The 19991-nt window shown below is 44.8% G+C and overlaps 1 protein-coding gene across 7 annotated transcripts in view; it reads left to right on the forward strand.

The window, feature by feature from the left end:
- Positions 1-19991, forward strand: part of LOC137430365 (synaptic vesicle 2-related protein-like) — a 183798-nt gene that overhangs the window by 134547 nt on the left and 29260 nt on the right. For all 7 annotated transcript variants that reach the window (XM_078780609.1, XM_078780612.1, XM_078780615.1 and 4 more), the window contains 2 exons: positions 14392-14499; positions 16012-16123. In XM_078780609.1, coding sequence (XP_078636735.1) covers positions 14392-14499; positions 16012-16123 — 220 coding nt within the window. The remainder of the gene's footprint in view (positions 1-14391; positions 14500-16011; positions 16124-19991) is intronic.

Here is a 19991-nt window from a genome sequence, read left to right on the forward strand (position 1 = left end):
CTAAAATTAGAATCAGGCTCTCTATCTCTTTGCTGATGACTCCACTCTCTGCCGCTCCATTCCTCTTCCCTCAGATCGGCAGTCTGCAGCCTCCTCACTCTGAAGCCCTGGACAAAATCACAGACTGGTCAAACAAGTGGAACATGTCTTTCAATCCTGACAAATCTCACTCTCTTACTATGTCTCTCCGAAAAGATCGACTGGACAACCCTCCCATCTACTTTCTCAACAATCCTCTCCAAGAAGTTCTGTCACTCAAGCTTTTGGGTCTCACTATCTGCCATGATCTTTTTTGGGAAAACCACATTTCCAAGCTGGCCTCCAAAGCCAGTCGCCGACTGGGCATCCTCCGTCGTGCGAAGTCCTTCCTCGGCACACCTGAGCTCCTCACCACATACAAGGCTTTCATCCGCAGCTCAATGGAATACTGTTCTCCCCTATGGGCTGGTGCTCCTGCCTCACACCTTGCTCGGCTTCACGCTGTTGAATCCAAAGCTTTCAAAATCATTGGAATCTCCCGCGATGAAGCTATCTCTGAGGGCCTTTCACTCACTCACCGCAGGCAGGTAGGTGGTCTTTCTGTCTTCAACCGACTCCTCTCCGGCCTTGCTCCCCCAGCTCTCTCTGTGCTCTGTCCCCCAAATATTCCTACAGGTCGCACAAGATCTGCCAGCAAACCTCTGATGGTTAAACTGCCGAAATCTCGGCTCTCTGCTCACCTTCACTCTTTCATTCCTCTTTTCTCCCGCCTCTGGAACAAACTCCCACACTCCCTTCAATCCCACTCCTCCCTCCAGGTCTTTAAAACAGCTGTTCACCACCATCCCTTATCTTCCCCCATCCAAAACCTTGATCTTTTCTACCCCCACTAATTCACCCCAGATCCACCTTGTTTGAAATTCCAACTTCCTTCCTGGAAGTCCTGGCAGTGTCCATATGTTTATACCTCTCCCACCCCCCCCCCCCCCTTCACATGCCTCCCCCCCAAAGCCCTCTCCCTCCCACAGATCTCTCGATGTCTCCATGTCTCTCGGTCCCTGCTCTCAAATGTTTTGTTTGTGTCCTTCCCCGTCTCTCCCCATCTTGTCTACCGCTCCCGATGTTATTTGTTGTATGTGTCTGTTTGTCTTTCTGTGTGATTAATGTTCGCTCTTTCACGAGCCTCGATCTTGTATGCAAAAAAAAAAAAAAAAAAAAAAAGGTGCACCAGCTGAGGTGCAAATGATTAGAACATCGTTAGAGGATCTTGGAGGAACCTGTCTTATTTAAACCTCAGACATTTAGTTTGGTTTGCTCTTTGTTGAAGTGTGCGGCGTCACCATGCCGAGATCAAAAGAGCTCTCTGAGGCCTTCAGAAAGAAGGTTATAGATGCCTATGAGTCTGGGAAGGGATTTAAAAAGATCTCCAAACAATTTGAAATCAATCATTCGACTGTCTGGAAGATCATCTACAAGTGGAGAAGATTTCAAACAACTGCCAACTTGTTCAGGCCAGGCCGCCCCAGCAAGTTCAGCCCGAGAGCAGACCGCAAGATGCTGAACGAAGTCTCTAAGAACCCCAGAATGTCATCACGGGACCTACAGGTAGCTCTTGCCACTGTTGATGTCAAAGTGCACGAGTCTACCATTAGAAAGAGGCTGCACAAATTTGGTCTACATGGGAGGTGTGCCAGGAGGAAACCTTTGCTGTCCAGAAAGAACATCAGGGCAAGACTAAAGGTTGCCAATGAACACCTAGGCAAAGACCAGCACTTCTGGAACAATGTGCTCTGGACAGATGAGTCAAAGGTAGAGCTATTTGGCCACAGTACCAGAAGACATGTTTGGCGAAAATCAAAGACAGCATTTGACCACAAGAACGTGATACCAACTGTAAGCATGGTGGTGGAAATATTATGGTTTGGGGCAGCTTTGCTGCTTCAGGGCCTGGGCAGCTCACCATCATAGAATCCACTATGAATTCTTTATTGTACCAGAGGGTGCTGGAGGATAATGTGAGGCCATCTGTCGGAAAGTTGAAGCTCAACCGAAGGTGGACCTTGCAACATTACAATGACCTTAAACATACCAGTAAATCCACCAAGGAATGGCTGAAAAGAAAGAAATGGAGGGTTCTGGAATGGCCAAGTCAAAGCCCGGATCTAAATCCCATCGAGATGTTGTGGGGAGATTTGAAACGAGCTGTGCATGCAAGAAACCCCTCAAACATCGCACAGCTGAAAGAATTAGGCATGGAGGAGTGGGAAAAAATTTCTCCCAGTCGATGTCAGACTGATAGACAGTTATAAGAAACGCCTACTTGAGGTTGTTTCTGCCAAAGGGGGCAATACCACCTATTAGAGCCAAGGGTGTACTTTCTTTTCCACATGCGAAATTTGCATTTATGTTTATTTAAATTATACAATGGACTACAAAATGTAAATGTTTCATGATATTTGTTATATTATATCACCTTTATCTGTCAATATTGAAATGAAGATCGAATAGCTGTATGTTGAAATATATTGAAAAAGTCAAAACTTTACATGGGGTGTACTTACTTTTTCACGTGACTGTATTAAATTCTGGGCTTTATATAAACTTACTTTGTGAAAGCATGCCAGAGTAAGTTTTATTGTACTTCAGTATTACCTACACTTTTCTATTCTGCTGAAACGTGTGTCCTCTAACGCCATCTTTTCTGTCAATTCACCAGCTTACAACCCTGGCCCATGCAATTGCTCATGTGAATTGTGCAGAATATATGTCAAATGTGGACGTTTATTCGACATGCGAACATGTGTCAAATATATCCATCTTGACATGGTTATGTTGGGATGGTCATGTTGTAAGAATGGATGATTAATGCCTGCCTAAATATGTTTTGCGGTGAACTATTTCCATGCAAGTGCTGTATTTGTGGCCAGAAACTATGGTATCAGAATTTATTGAAAAAGCATCGAAAAGTGACTGATGTTCCTGTTAGCAACTGGGAAGATATGGTCTAAACTGTTCTGACTGGAGGTGTAAGAAAAAGCAAGGATCAAAAAAATCTAGATACGTCAGACACTAAAATATCAAAGCAAAGAAAGTCACACTTAAAGTATTGTTGCATGACTCCCCCTTGGTTAATACCGGGGAAATCACGGATAGCCAATAGCGAGCTTTTAAACTCCGAAGGCGATGCTCAAATGCGGATTTCTATATATATGTGTGCACGGAGAAAGAAAGAGGAGGGGAGTAGGCTGAAGAGCTTACCGTCACGGATCCCACCGCAGTCCTCAAACTTGTGGAAAATAACTCAAACAAACACGGATTTAAAATGTACAGAAAATAACGAAAGGATTTATTAAAACGAATTGCCGGTAACAAGAAACGCGACGGTAAATCAAATTTCTATTCGGGACGTCCCCACACAGACTTATAACACAGACGAAGTGAGAAAAGAACATTGGAAAATATAGGCCTTGGGCTACTAGCTGGCCGTGCACCCCTTCCCCCCCACAAACCTCCGACCCTATATTTTTCTGATGCCCTAGACTAGAGTGTCCTGAACATGAAATCAAATGTTAACATTGCATAAGTTGGGATGAACTTGTCATTTGGGGCCAATGTATGGGGGTACCCTCAAAACGTGACCAATTTCGCTTCGCGTCGTGATCCATTGGCACATTTTCATATTTTGGTGAATTATGTGGTCATTATAGCAGCTACACATACATATAAGGTACCAAATGAAAGCTGAGCTTGTGTCAGTTCGTTTCAAACCCTCATAAGTAAGTTTCAGACATATGTAATATGAGTTATTTGGGTACATATATAATATTATCCCTTATAGAATATTATCCGGCGCATCACAAAAATAATCAAATTTCTACATTAAGTTTGTTTGAGGTATATCTGTGAGACTTTATTAGTTCAAATCATATTGTAAACTACACTGTGACCCAAGCGCTACCATTCAATACCACAACTATCATTCTAGGACATAAACTGACAAAGTTATGACAATTTAAAACTTGGCACACGTTAATAGCGCAAACATGGAAAAGCAAGGACAATGCGTTCCTATGATTCAATACATCAATAACTCCTGTACCATGATCATAGACATAACTAAATTTGATGCTTTCAAATACAACATTTTAAAAGAGTCCTTACATTCTTATAATCGTCTCTTTGGTACCATCATTTCATGAAAAACATTAGCGTTTGCTATAAAAAATCCGAAAATGATATAAGAATTTACATTCTCAACTTGAAAAAAAAAAAAAGGTTTAGAAAAAAGTGTCTACCAAATTGTACAACGGGCATATAAAGGGTTAAGCTGGCCGAAAGTAATCTCATTACCAATATGATCAAATTATCACCCAACAATCAAAACAATAAACGGGCACATTCATTGGTGAACATTGTCATTCTTGGTCACTGTCCGTGCTTTCTCCGCCAAACGGACCTGGGATGTCTGGCAGCTGGAGTTCTGCATCTGAGTCCACGTCGTCAGAATCCAGTGGTTCGTCCATGATATTGATGAGCTGCTGTGGCAGAACATCGCCTGTGTACCACAGTGGTTCCAACTTACCATCCTTCAGCTCCCATCCATGGCCAACTCTTACGTCAGGAATATCTGTTTGAGCAATGTGAGCCCTCTTGCAGATTCCAACCTGATAGTTCACCCGCCGTATGTGCTGCTTGAGACTTCTTCTACATGGGGGCAGTGTTCCCAGATCAACATTCTTTGAAGGATTGAGTTGATTATTTTTGCTGTTATTTGCTGTTGGTGGCCATTTCAGTTCTTCAGCTTCTTCAAAACTGTGCAGAATCAACTGATGTAAGTAAGTGGCGGCATCCTTGATCATGTCTGTTGAACCGAGTGCATATGCACTCTGGACAGCACGGTTTACATCAATATTAGAGCTGTATACGATGTATGCTGTAAACGTCTTCTTGTTATCAAGTTTGCAGAACGATAATTTCCGACAATAGTTGACATCCTTCTCCAGCTTGGCCTTCAATTTTTTGCTGCGGTAGCTTGGATTGGAAATTCTGTATGTGCCAGACTTGAGATGTACTCCTGACTGAGCTCACTCAGCTTGACAATCTTTTTGTCACATATAATGTCTTTGTCAATCTTCTCACACATGTCCGAGTATGCTGTCCTATGTGCTAACTCAAGATTTTCTTGTTGTGCTCGCTTTTCGTCATCAGTACTCCTCCATTGCTTTGGATCCATAATGTACTTGGCTCGACAGCTCTTGTACTGTGCCTCACATGCAAACAAATCATGGCCCCTGATCCTAGTCAACAGTTTTTCGTCCGCTTTCCGCTCAGCTCTGGTGTTGGGCTAGCGGCTAGGGTGCCAGCTTAGGATCCAAGGATCCTGGGTTCGAATCCCAGTCGATTGCTGAATTAACGCCAGGGGGGTTGACTCAGCCTGTCATCCTTCCGACGTCGGCTAATTGAGTACCAGTTCACTGGTAATTCCCTGCTTGTCGTAAAAAGGGTTGGTGGCAGGAAGGGCATCCGGCCGTAAAACATTGCTTCAAAAAGGGGACCAAAAAACAACAACAACCACGGTCCCCGAAAAAGGCCAACCCCCGCTTTGTGGGGAGAAATGGCCTCTAAAGGTGGTTTTTTCCGCTCAGCTGATTCCAGAACTCTTCTCCATCCATCAAACTCAAATTTAGATGCTCCCTCGGTTGACCAGCTGCCTTTCACTTTGATTTTCTTGCGTCCTTCAGAGTTACAGAAAATACCATCAGCCTTGAAGAGAACGTTAACACTCTCAGTTGACCATCGCCGACTTCTTCTGGATGTTCCAGGCATGTCTGCAGGAACCTTCATGCGTTTAAGATTCATGGTGAACCTCTGGTAACATTCACGATGATATCCATCATAGTCTGTATATGTATCAGGAATGAGGTCACACACCTGTTGCATTCTGTGTACGGAATCAACTGGTTGGCTCAATCTAAGGGATCGTACTTCTTTCAGTTTGTCCAGTCTTTTATCACCATCTTTCATGCTGACGAACAACTGCAGTGGCTTACAGTTTGATCCTGGAACATGGACTACGCATCTTGGTTTGGAGGTCGAGGCTTTACCACTGCCATCACGTTTTCTCTCCGATGGCGGGCGAGCCGGGCTATCCTCTTCAGTTGGATTCCGAGTATCAGCAGAATCTTGCAACATTGTCTGGTTGTATTAGTAGGTTACACTGTGGCTTGGATCTGCAATAAACAAAACAATACAACATTCACAATTGGTGCACATCTGGCGTGAAGGAATACATTTCATAATGAGGAAGAATTATCACATTTAAGAACTCGTGTAATGAAAATATATCTTAAATAAATGTCAATGATTTGTATCGCAATTGGAATCAGCTGAAATATGGTGGAATATTAGTTCAAATATGCTTAAATAATATGGTTAATCATTCTCAGTTCTGCAAGTGAAGCTTAACTAACCTTGTCTGTGCCTGCGATTCTTGGACGCCAAGTCCAAAAACTTAAGCTGGAAGTGAAACGGAGCTAAACTGTTCCAACATGAAGAATGAAGTGCTGAAATAAAACTTACCTAATAATTAATAAAGGGAAAGTAAATTAATACACATATCATTATGTGATGCGCCGGATATCTACAAGGGGTGTATGTACCCCAATATGTACCCCAATAACTCATATTACATTTGTCTCAAACTTACAAATTACCCCATAATTCACCAAAATATGAAAATGTGCCAACGGATCACGACACGAAGCGAAATTGGTCACGTTTTGAGGGTACCCCCATACATTGGCCCCAAATGACAAGTTCATCCAAATTTATGCAATGTTAATATTTGATTTCATGTTCAGGACACTCTATGGCATCAGAAAAATATAGGGTCGGAGGTTTGTGGGGGGGCGGGGGGAGGGTGCACGACCAGCTATAGTAGCCCATGGCCTAATAATGTGTGGTTATTCGGTGCACTTGGCTCAACTCGCTTGGTGCATCGTCGGCAATCGTCAGGCCCCGAGCGCGCAGTCCCGACGCGGCTCTGGTGTTGGCAGGAGCCACCCGTTCCCGCGTAGCAGGCCTCACTGTGTGTCTCGCTCACCCTTGGCCTTTGGCACGCTCCAGCGGCCAGCAGCGCTCGTCCACGCGTCGTTCCTTCTGGAAAACTGCAGGTCTCCGTCTGTGGCTCTCCCACCTCACATCCACCAACTAAGTCTCGGGACTTTGTCAGAAGACGTACAAAAAACGCACAAACGCATACAAACGTTTTTGTACAAAAAAATGTCAGGACAGGCCCCGGGAAGGTTTTAGGCTAGGTGGTGAGGCCGGTCGAGGCCCACCTCGGCCGGGCTGGGCCTATTTCGCAATTAAAAGCTGAGCTGAATTATAGTAGTCAATCTTCTACGGCCGAGAGTAAAAGCTGAATTATAGTAGTAACTTCATTCAAAAAGAACCAAAAATGTCGGGACGGGCCCCGGGAAGGTTATAGGCTAGGTGGCGAGGCCGGGCGAGGCCGCATTGGCCGGGCTGGGCCCATTTCACAATTAAAAGCTGAGCTGAATTATAGTAGTCAATCGTCTACGGCCGCGAGTAAAAGCTGAATTATAGTAGTAAGTTCATTCAAAAAGAACTAAAAATGTTGGGACGGTCCCCGGGAATCGTGTGCTACACTCCAAGCGTACACTGAGTCGGTGAAAATATTCACCTTTCTCTTTTCTGCTATTTTACATGCATGCAGTGCATGCAGCTCTGCCTTCTGAGCTGAGAATGTGTTCGGCAGTCGTGCTTGTGTCACCACTTTGTGGTTCGTGCACACTGCATAGCCTGCTCGCATTGTACCGTCCACGGCCTGTGCAGCTGATCCATCTGTGTACAGTACGAGGTCCGCGTTGTCAAAATCAATGCCTCGCATGTCAGCGCGTGAAGCCGTAGTGGCTTGTATTACTTCATGACAGTCATGTGCGTCGCCATCATCTTGTCTTGAGGGTTGTGCATCTCTCAATCATGATGTTACTTGCATTTATCAGTGTAATTTCATACTTCAAAGTCCGATTTGTCAACAAATGCTGTGTCCTTGCCTGCAATAGAATTGCCTTTACACTATGGGGTGCTCGAAGGATAAGTGGGTGTCCCAGCACGACTGCTTCCGTGCGCTGGACCGCCCATGCTGTTGCCGCCACGGATTTGAGACACGTCGGCAATCCTCACGCCACTGCGTCTAACCGTGAACGATAATATGCCACCGGACTCATCTTCAAACCATGTCGCTGGGTCAGCACTATTTGGGCAAACCTCCCTCTTTCATGCACATAAAGTACAAATGCCTTCTCATAGTTTGGGAGGCCTAATGCTAGAGCGTCCGCTAAAGCCTTTTTGAGGTATTCAAAGCTATGTAATCGTTCTTCACTCCACTCCACCTGTGCAGGTGTGTCTTTGAGCACCGCATCCTGCAAGGATCGCGAGACGGGTGCAAAATCGGCTATCCATTCCTGGCAATATCCCACAGTACCGAGGAACTGGCGCATTTGACGTTTCGTCCGCAGCTTAGGGATATCTCGAACCGCCTCATTGCGTTCCCTGGTGAGTTCCCTCTCCTTTTCTCAGGGTGTGGCCCAGGTAAACTACACTGGGCTCACAAAACTGTAATTTATCCTTATTAACGTTGTGGCTCTTTTTCCCAAGCGCCATCAATAAGGCGACTGTGTCCGTCAAACATCCCTCCTTGGTGGTAGCGCAGATTAGCAAGTCGTAAACATACTGAATTAATGTCGATCGTGCAGGCAGCACCACGTCCCCCAAGTCTTGTTGCAACGCCCTAGAAAACAATATCGGACTATCGCAAAACCCCTGTTGCAACGCGGTCCACGTATACTGTTGACCCCTCATATGTAAATGCAAACAAAAACTGAGTCTGGATGCATAGGGACACTAAAGAAGGTGGAACACAGATCGATCACTGAGAACCATTCTGCCTCCGGAGGCACTGTAGCAAGAATGGTGGTGGGGTTGGGTACTACAGGGCAATTCCTTCAATTAAGTTATTTACGGCCCTGAGATCTTGCACAAAACGCCATGACGTCTTCCCGGGTTTCCTTACCGGAAGGATCGGCATGTCACACGGGCTCTGCGTTACAACCAGGATACCTTGCTCTAGCAAGGCGTCAATTACCGGGGCAATACCCTTTGCGGCCTCTTGTCTAATGGGGTATTGGCGTACCTTAGGATAGGCTCTACAGGGTGACTACCAATGGTGACTCAAACGGGCGTTGCTTGGTGGATCCTCCCGACGTCATTATCGTGCTTTGTCAACAGTCACGGATGCACCTGTTTCAAGCGCTCCCATTTGCTGTCTGTGGTATCTTGCAGGACCTTTTTCTCACTGGACTGTCGTGTGACCTGCTCAAACACTCCAGTTATTGTCGGCCACATCCCCGTCCATCAATACCCTTCCTGATTTGCCAACTTTGTGATCGTTCCCCCATTGGCCAATATGGTTTGACCTGTCCAGTGCTGCTTTAAGCTAGCAATCATCGGCCCTATATCTTCTGGCCAACGGCCCATCGCATTTGTTGCTGAAACATGTGGAACCAAACAATTTTGAAGTTGCGTTAATTCCATTTGGGATGCCGTCAACTCCACCGAGACTCTGATACCCTCCGCTCCTGTCCATACATTTCCCAATCAAGTTGGACTGACACCCCAACTCTCCCTCCACCTCTCCTGCATAGTTCTCATTCGTACCCTCCGAGTCACAGTATGCTGTACAATGTAATAGATCAAAAATTTCCGCAGGGTTAATTTGTTGTTTCCCCATCCATTCTCGAATTTCGTCGATTTTCATTTCCTGCTGTACTACGTGTTCGATTATTTCTCTGACATCAGGAGAAACTATTCTCCACCACCATACCTCTGGGGCGGGCCGCATCAACATGCATAGAACCTCTGACCTATTCTCTGAGGGCATTTCTAAATACACCCATCTGGGGAACAGCGCACTAGACAGCTTAATTTACACAGCAAATCTCGTCCTAACAGATTTATCGGAGTGTTTGCAGCCAAAAGGAAAGTGTGTCGCTCCTCTAGCGGTCCACATTGTATTGTTGGTTCCTCCGATAACGAAATACTTCCGCTATGTCTGGACACTCCAATTATCTTTATCTGCTTACCTGATATCGGCGCGCCAGGTAAGGCATCTGCCCATATAGTCGAACGCGTCCCACCGGTATCTACTAAAAAATGCATTGGCTTACCATTTATCTTCAGATTATATGTTGGCTCATCTGAAAGGGTCCGTCAGGAGGGGGCAGATGGCGGAGGGGCAGCCCTTCTCCAGTCAACATTGTTGTGGACCAGGGGGGTACGACAGACCTTTTCCTTGCATGCCTTCCCTCCTCCACCTCTGGCCACCTTGCTTCCTTCTAGGGCAATCCCTTTTCCAATGTCCCACCTGTCCGCACTGTAAACATGTTCCAAATGGCACAGGTGGTGCGGAGGGCCTAATTACGCGGGGCCAGCCTACCGCCGGTCCCACCTGCCCATCCTGGGCCGAAACCTTCTGGCGGAAACCCTGGGATCTCTGTACCATCGCTATTTGAATCCTCCTCCTGCTGTTTTTGCCAATACTTGGGGGCCTGACCTTTTCTTCTCCCCCACCCCACCATTCGCTCTTGTATCAACATCTGTAACATCTATTCTTGTACCTCAACCTCGCATACTGCCCTAGCTTTGACATTGGTCGGCGGCCGAGCATAAGTCATGCGCTCTCCTTGCCCGCCAATCGAGTATCACATACTTCAAATGTTTTCGGACAGGGGGAAAAAGTCCTTCCATGAACAAACTTGTGAGCAGAATTTGCGGAATAGTCGCTACATCTGTGAACCCCCCATGAGTGACTAGAGCCTGTGTTAGTCAGTCCAAAAAATCACTGGCCCTCTCATCCTTTTGCTGGGAATTTTCATAAACCTTCTCCCAATCTTGGTCAGGCGGCAGAAGCTCGTCCCGTATCGCATTGAAAAGGGTATTGACCAGGGCTCTCCAGTCCGCATCCTCCTGGCCTACCAGCTGGTCCTCCGGCCAGTTGGCAGTTAACTTTGCCTGTCACCAAACTCCGCTCGGAAGCACGTGGTTGCACATTATCCCTACGTCCCAGTGATTAAGGCCGTAATTCACAAACCATTCAACTAACCTCCCCCTCGCTCAGTGTGGTTCTGTTAACAGGGGCTTCATCGTTCATTCCATCGCTCAACTCGACTCGGTTTCCCTCCATGGTACATGTACAGTATGCGCAGCCTGGATCCTCTCCGTGTTTGGGGGTCTCAGCCCTATTTCGCCTGTTGGCATAGTTAGTAGGGGAGGGAGTCCCTCCATGGGTTTTGAATTTCCCATTCCCATCTGGACCCCCGCTACGGAGGGGTACGTAGCGAATGAGCTACCGAACGGGTTGGTGGGGGAGAATGGTGTAAGGGTAGGGATAGGGACAGGTAAAGGGGGGTAGGCAACGAGAGGAGGGGCCCGAACCTTGGCCATCGGAGCTGCGGCGCCACTGCCGAGGCTACTGATTCGGGCCCTTTCCCTGGTTCCATTATTTGGGCCAGTTCTGCAATTAGGGCTCGGTAGGGATTCCCAGCCACTCCCATCCCCAGCTGGGCTGGTCTCCCTTGTGGTTCTATAGTCTCCACTGGTCTTCCTCCCCGTCGAGGAGGCCCTGCCGTGACTACCTGTCGTACTGCCGGCAGCATCTTTTGCACTTCCCCTGTGGTATTCTGTGCATTTTGAAGGCTTCCCCTCAAGCTGGCCTTTACAGATCTATCCTCTCTACGGAGGCAATCTTCAGCCCACCAGCCAAACCATTTCCAGTGTACTTTACATGTAGTGATCTTTTTCTTTTTCCTTTTTTCGACTCAATACTTTGTGTACATTTTCAATGCACTTGCGTTTAAATGTCCCCTCCATCGGGAACACCAATCTGTCATTTTTGCTTCCCCGCGTCCATGCATTCCACAGTACAGCTTTTTCCCCATGCTTTTTAAGCATAAAATCCGCGCTGGCCCGTCCTCGGGGACATTCGGGCCATCAGATAATCCTTGTCCATTACTCATCTTGCTGAATATATTTCCCTTACTGCGTAACCCATTAGGCTACAGCGGGTGCCCCTTATTTGTGCCTTACATCACCCCCCCCCCCCCCCACAGATGGGTGCACGACAGTACCCGTAGAGTGTTGCCGTCGCTCAGGTCCTCAAGGCAGAGTACCCTCTCTGGCCTCTCAGCAGGGTGTCCCGGGTGTGCATGCGAGTGTACAGCTTTTCTTTCAAGGCTGCCTCTTTGAAGCACTCGCAGCGCGTCCGAGTGTCCAGGCTGTTAACCAAGCCTCCTGGAAACTCTCAAGTGCCCGGGGCCCCAAGCCACTTGAATCTTACCCCCCTTATCTTTAACAAATCTCTGCACCCTGCCCGTTCCGTTTACCTTTCATTCAGATCCGCGCCGGAGATCAAGCAAAGACAGAATCATTCATTCAATGGCGGCAAGTCTCACCATTCTACCGAGAAAGTTCTCACCTCTTTATAGGGCGCCCGGAAACCTTGCCGTCATCGAGCAATGACGCCGTCTCTCCCCCCTCCGGGTGAATCCCATCCTTCGTCACCAGCTTTGTCATGGGTTTGATTCCCTTTCCCAGTAATAAGCACCTTGTTAATCTCGGACAGTGCACAAGAGGTTTATTATAGATAAGAATGCATGCATGGAAGACGCTGGCATGGCATGTAGGCTAGTAACACCACATCACAGTGACATGTTCCTCACACAGCCGGCCCCAACATCTCGGCGAGCCACAACCCGTGTCGGCTTGATATACTTCCCTCAAAGATCAAATAACTCAAAACAAAGTCCTGTGATCAAATCCCTTCCCAAGGACACAGAGTGCCGCCTTGAAGAGAAATTGTACAAAGTTGACAAGGCAGGATAAGTCTCATCTGGAAAGAATGCTTCGCCAAGGCCAATCATGGGATATTTGTGTCAACAGTTTTTCAAAGTCCGACAACCAGCCACCAGGGAAATGGGTCACAGTGTCTTCAGCCTGGAACATTACTTCCCCCGTCAGGATGGGGATTGAATGAAATCCCCTTCACATGCACATGCATTCACATGTTATCAGAAGTAAATACATTGTGTACATGACATCATTTGTGGATCTGATAAATTGCCAGCACCCATTTTGTAAAACTGAATGTGCAGCATCTAAATGAAGATATCCAAATGTCACACACGTCCATGCCCATGGTATTCCCATGGGTGACCCCACGAGTTATTTAATATTTTCCTTCAATCCAATATGGCTGCCAAACCATGTGACCGATGATGTCATAACTTTTATATTTCAATACAAATGGGTCATAGATCATGTGCATGCAATTTCAGATTTTTAGGATAAGGAATTCGATTAAAGCATTTTTGGCTGGTATACCACTTCACCTATGATGTCATCATTATCATGTTTTTGTTCCCCATTGGGAGTACTTGACAATGTGCCAAGTTTCAATTTTTTCCATTCAGCGGTTTCCGAGAAATTGTTTTTTACTTATTTGCTTTTAATCCAAGATGGCTGCCATACCACGTGACCTATGACTTCACAATTATCATAGAAACATTCTGCATGGGTGTCACTCATACCCTGAAAGTTTCATCTCAATCATACATATGGTTGCTTATAAAAACTAGTTTTAGACCCTACGGGCAGATGGAAGGAAGGACGGACGGACACCCCGAAAACATAATGCCTTCAGCGACTTCGTCGGCTGAGTCATAAATATATTTTAAAACTAGAATGGCATTCGGTAGAGCGCATATCTCCGCCAAGCTGAACACTATGTTTTGTATCCCACTAACAGGTCGGTCTGGATTAGGACCTGAAACAAAATCTAATTGGCTTGTTCGTGTCACCTACCCAACTCATCCACCAATTTTTGTACTAAGTTGTCCCCAACTTTTTGAGATATCCTGCTCTATATCGTTCTTGGCACTATCACTCAATGGTGAAGAATCGCTTAAGAATTGTCAGATCCAGATCCGGATCCGAATCTTCACCAAAATCTAATCATTTCATCCTTGTCACATGCCAAAGCTCTCCACCAAATTTCGTCCGAATTCATCCACAACTTTTTGAGATATCCTATTCAAAGTCAGACAGGGTTGAAAACACAACTTGCATCCACCTCAGGTAGCAGAGGTAACAATCTGAAATACCCAAAAGCATCTGCTTATTCTTGCAACAAACCCGTGAAGACATGGTGCAGTTTTAAAATCATGAATAAATGGTATTTTCCTCTAACAATGTTTTTTTTTTTTTTCATCCTCAGTCTGGAAGTGTAGCCTCGATTTTATTTTTTATCTTAAAGTACAACGTTTTTACCTGCAGTGCTTGACTATGTGAATGCAGAAGATTCAAACTGCGTACGTCCGTGTCACATTCTCACCCGCAAAGACTATCTTGACATACTGTGGACAACACTTGCTGAGTTTCCAGGTAAGAGATGAATAGCCATTTTAAAAGAAAACGTTTTATTTAGGGGAATAATTGTGATTACATTATCAAAACTTAATACTAGCTATAAACCGTCATCCCGGTGTTTCACAGCCAAGGCGGATCATCAATGGGTGTGCCTGGGGATGGAATGGGAAAGGAATGGTGTACAATAAGAACACCCCATTGCCCCCCAAGCTTGGGGGCATGCATGAATTGTGCATGCACATAATACATGCTTGATAACAAATTTACCAAAAATCCTGGATTTCTCCAACTTGACGACATTAATTGAGCATCATAACAAGACCTTGAGGGATATTTGGAGGCTGAGTAACGACTGCTTCTGTTTGACCGTGCCACAGCCAGAATCCATCGTACTTTGTAAACTTAAAGCAGTTTGCCAAACAATATGAATTGACAACCAGGAGTTTTTGTTTGGATTAAGGACTGATTACCATAAGGCAAAGAAGCAAGTTTAAAAACATTAATTGTACACCGCTCCTTTCCTCTGCCATCTCCAAGCGCTACATGACGTCATTGCCGGGCACCGAAGGGGGTCCGGCAATGACGCACGCTGCAAGGGAGTACTCGGTTTTCACTCTGGTTGTTTGTTTGTTTGTTTGTTTGTTTGTCTGGGCGATATCTCAGCCATCCTTTGAGCTAGGGAGCTGAAATTTCGGCACAATCGTGAGCAAGTGCTTTGGCAAAACGTTATTTTTTTGTTTTTTGATTAATCAATTGATTGATTCGTTATTTAATTATTATCCATTAATTAAGTACTTATTTATTTCCTTTCTCATCTGGGCAATGACCAAGTGATTTGGCTGTGAAGGGTATTTTTTATGTATTTTTTAATTAATCGATTAATTATTTAATTATTTGATTCATGACTAGATAAATTTTTATTTTTTTTAAGTTACAGGTTCAGATGAAACTGTGGTGGTTTAGGTATTCTATTAGCCAATTGGTTAATTATTTTATGATTATTATTTATTTATTTTCATTATTAATCATTTATTTATTTTCTTTCTCATCTGGGCAACATATCAGGCACATTTTGAGCTAGGAAGCTGATATTTGGACACGACAGTGACAAAATCATGTGGCTATAAAGGATATATTTTTTAAATGTATTAATTGATCAATTAATGGATTAATTATTTATTGAGTAATCAATTAATTAATTGATTTTTTCAGATTAATGACTTATTTAATTAATTATCAAAAAATTACAGCTTCTGATGAAGCATCGGTGGTTTAGGTATGCTATTAGTCAATTGATTAAGAAAATATTGTATGATCATTATTTGTTGATTTTAATTATGCAATTAATTAATCAATAATTATTGTACACCTCTCCTTCCCAATACAGCCTCTATGAGCTGCATGGCGGTATTTCCGGGCACCGAAGGCGCCTTGGCAATGCCGCGCTGGAGGATATTTATTTATTTGGCATGGGGATGGTGTACTTTAAATGTATCTGTAGTTTTCTTTTCTCTTTTACCTTTCCAGGCCTATTATTTGCATCCTGGAGCACGGACTTCCTGGGAAGGAAACGAACACTCACTTATGGCATGCTTATCCTTTGTTTCAGTTGCTTCTTTTTGATGATTTGTCTGGAAAGGTGAGTTTCATAACCTTGCAAATTTCCATTATAACATTTATCGTATTCTTCTAATTTTCAACAATGCATTTTCATATAGCTTCGTCCTCTTTTTCTTCATCTTGTTGTGATCTCTTTTAGGTTACTGATACTGGCCTTTAGTCTTTGCTTTTGCATCCATGTTTTTTCTTTATATATTTCATAATCCTGTCTTTGTCTTTCGTGAAAGTTGCAGGCTGCTTTGTGTTAAGGCTGTGGTCTTGTGAATCAAACTTTGATGATGGTATGATATGTCGTTTTCGACGAATCTCTTCCCTTCGTTGGCGTGCTCACTCAGCATTGTGAGTCGTGCGATGGCTGTACAGTCCAATGTGGGACCCACAGCATCCATCACAAACATCGCAGGTATAGACTGGTCCTTGCAGAGATGGACGTTGGCAGGTTTTCCTTTCTTGCCTCCGCTGTCTCTCAATAGCAAGTCTCCTACATTCAAAGTAATCCATGCCTTTGCGGCAAATGTTACGCCAAGCTGACCTGTTTGTGGCCTGATGTTCCCAGGTGACAACTGGAATGGCACAAGACTTGAGTGTAGACTTAAGGCCATCCTTATAGCACTTTCTTTGTCCACCTTGTGACGATTTATCGAGTTTAAGTTTTCCTTAGAAAAGTGCTCTTGGGGTTCTATGGTCTTCCATGCATGTGAAGTGTCCTGACCACTGAAGCTGGGCTTGCATAAGGAAACACTCAATTCCTTGGATACGACAATGGTCTAGGATTGAGGTGTTTGGTATTCTGTCTCGCCAGGTGATGCCAAGAATCTTGCAGAGGCATCGCATATGGAATTTATCAAGGCGTTTGATATGGCGACAATAGGGTGTCCAAGATTTGCAACTGTAGAGGAGCGTCGATAAGACAACGGCACCATAGACACTGATATTGGTGTCCAGGTGAATGCCAAATGCGCCAATCTTCGAAAGAACACATATGCTTTACCGAATCTTGATGTTACTCCGTCGTCAATCATTGCATTTTGAGAGAGGACACCTCCAAGGTAGCGGAACCTATCTACAACTTTGAGTGGCATGTCATCTATGGTAATGGATGGGACGGTATACACACCTTTTGGTCTCAGCTGAAGCATAGCGTCAGTCTTCTTGAGGCTAATAGTAAGGCCATAGCGATGAGCAGATTGCGCAAAGGAGTTGACAATAAATTGCATATCTTCAAGATTTAGGCCGAGAAAAATGTATTTCCGGTCTCTGGTCAGCGCGCGCATCGATTTTGACCCTGCGTGTCAATATTTTTTATTTTTATTTTTATAATTTCCAACGGTACCTACAACAGCGCGCGCCTGTTGTTGCCGGGCCGGCGCGCTATCTCGGGAAATACGGGTATGTGCGGGTCGTCATTGGTATCGACGTTCGCGCACGGTTCTGCTCGACAAGACTACGTTTAGTTTGTCCAAATCCAACCAGCCGTTCCAAAGATACGAGTAGTTTTGTGTGCCGTGCCGTCATGAATCCAATCGGCTGGATATTGTCATTTATTGAAACGAAGACGTGCTTTGTCGGGTTCGTGTGAAGCAACCAGAAGGCGTAGAGAGCTGCGGGTGGTCTCGTTAGTTAGGCCTGGAACCTATCGCGTTTGTCATGAAGTTGTAAGTGTCTGTGATAATCTGGTGGACTGGGAGAAGAGATCATGGGAGACCATCGGCCTGTTAGACCACTTGCGCATGCGCAGTGTTGACGCGATCGACACATTGGAATGTTTGACGGTACGGCGAGGCGATCTCGAGAAGGAAATGGCAATCTATAATATGCTTGAAGAACTTAATGATTTTCAGAATAAATACATTTTAAAATAACTTATTACGCTTGTGTTCATTGTTTACAAAAAGGCCGACCTGTCCCATTGGCTGTCTTTAATTTATCTCTGGACGGCGCCACGGCAGATGAGGAGGACCGCAATGCATGAGGACCCCAAAAACATCTTTATATGTGCAATCCATGCTTTAAAAAAAAAAAACAGAAAAAAAAAACTGCATCGCCGCATCAATTCTGGAACTTTGGTCTGACCAGAGACCAGCAATATATTTTTTTCGGCCTTATGACTGAAGAGTGCGTAGTCATCAGCGAAAAGTAGATCAAGGAGCAACATTTCCGTGATTCTGGACTTGGCCTTCAGACGCTGCAAATTAAAGACTCTACCGTCGGTGTGAAACTGGATCATCACTCCCCGGGTGTAATCTTTGAAGGCATCATGAAGCGTAAAGGAAAACGCAATGCTAAATAATAGGGGAGCTTGGACACGGCCTTGCTTTGTGCTGTTGGTAAAAGGAAATGACTCAGAAGTGCACCCACTGTCCCTCACACGAGCAACCATGCCATTGTGAAGGGATATGATAGTGGGACAGCCAACTTGGTACAGTAGCTTCTGCAGGCCTTCTCTACTGACCCGATCAAACGCTTCGTCAGGTCGGCAAAGACCATGTATAGATCACGATGTTGTTATTTGCTATTCTCCTGAAGTTGACGAGCAGAGAACATCATATCGGTCGTGAAACGTCCAGCATGAAAGCCGCATTGGCTTTCTGGGGTGATGCTGTTGACATTTGTTGTTGACATGCGATTAAGAACAATGCGGGCAAGTATTTTCCCAGCATGAGATATTAGGGCCTCGCCGCGGTAGGTGCCGACACATGACCCTATCATGTCGACACATGACCCTATATTTGTACCTTTGCATTTGTACAAGGGAACAATCGTGGCATCTTTGAAGACCTGGGGTACTGATTCCTCATTACAGATGGTATTGTAGAGTTGAGTGGAGGAAAATCATGGGTCTTATCCCCAAAGACCACTGGCTCAAAGGTCCATTGAATCGTTTCATTAAAAACGTCTATTTAACAGGGCAAAACTACCATCAATGTGCACACTATGATCGGAGAGACTAACATGATGCTTGCCCGACATCATAGCTCGCTCTACTGATTGTCTCAAGAATCAGTCCTTATATTCCTTTGAGATCCCAAACCGGGGGAAGGGATATTTGCATAGCTGTCCGAACCCGAAGGCAGGGAGTTGCTTGATACAATGGAAGTCTGTTTCACCGCAGGTTTGCATGGAAAGATATGCAGATTGTAAAACAAAGAGCAGAGTGAAAGTTGCATTTCAAGTTAATTAGCTTTCAAAAGTTAACAATGGTCAATTTGACCTCTAGAGGAGTCACAGAGGACGTGCAAACATTGCAATCAGTTTCAAGAATACAGAGCATTGTTCATGCAGATTAGACAGGCAGATTAGGTCTCAACATTTTGGTCAGAGACTAATGTCCTTCAAAAACATTCGTTTGAAAACATTCATTCGATATATAAATATACACGTTTCCTCAATCATAATTCGTCATGTATGTAGCATCATATGAATGGATCATTGGATGTAATATTAGGCCGATGAGTAATTCTAACACCATATTTCAAAGCACAATACATCGCTTGGTACAAATGAGTCATATAGATGAACTCTACAGTGGAAATACATCATAACACAACAATATATATCTCTACCTATGTCCCCCTATTTTACAAATTAATTTACCATTGCTTGGTTTTTAAGGAACCATGACAAGACGTGGTCTAACATTGCCTCCGTATGAGTTACCCTATCCTGAGAAATGAATTTAAAACAAAAGAATTAAGTCACAATGCCAGCGACGATTCACCTACTATCCACCTGATCAGAAAAAACTAGAATACTTATTTGGCTTGTAGTTCTCCCACATTTGGGTCCGTCAGGTGAGAGGTTTGGCACTGCCAAACTTGAAAACCTCTGAGGGGATACCATCATCACCAGGGGCCTTTCCAGGTGACATCTCTAGAGTGTGGGCAAGG

This window comes from Myxine glutinosa, chromosome 6 (assembly GCF_964187855.1).
Source record: "Myxine glutinosa chromosome 6, kmMyxGlut1.1, whole genome shotgun sequence".
Taxonomy (NCBI): domain Eukaryota; kingdom Metazoa; phylum Chordata; class Myxini; order Myxiniformes; family Myxinidae; genus Myxine; species Myxine glutinosa.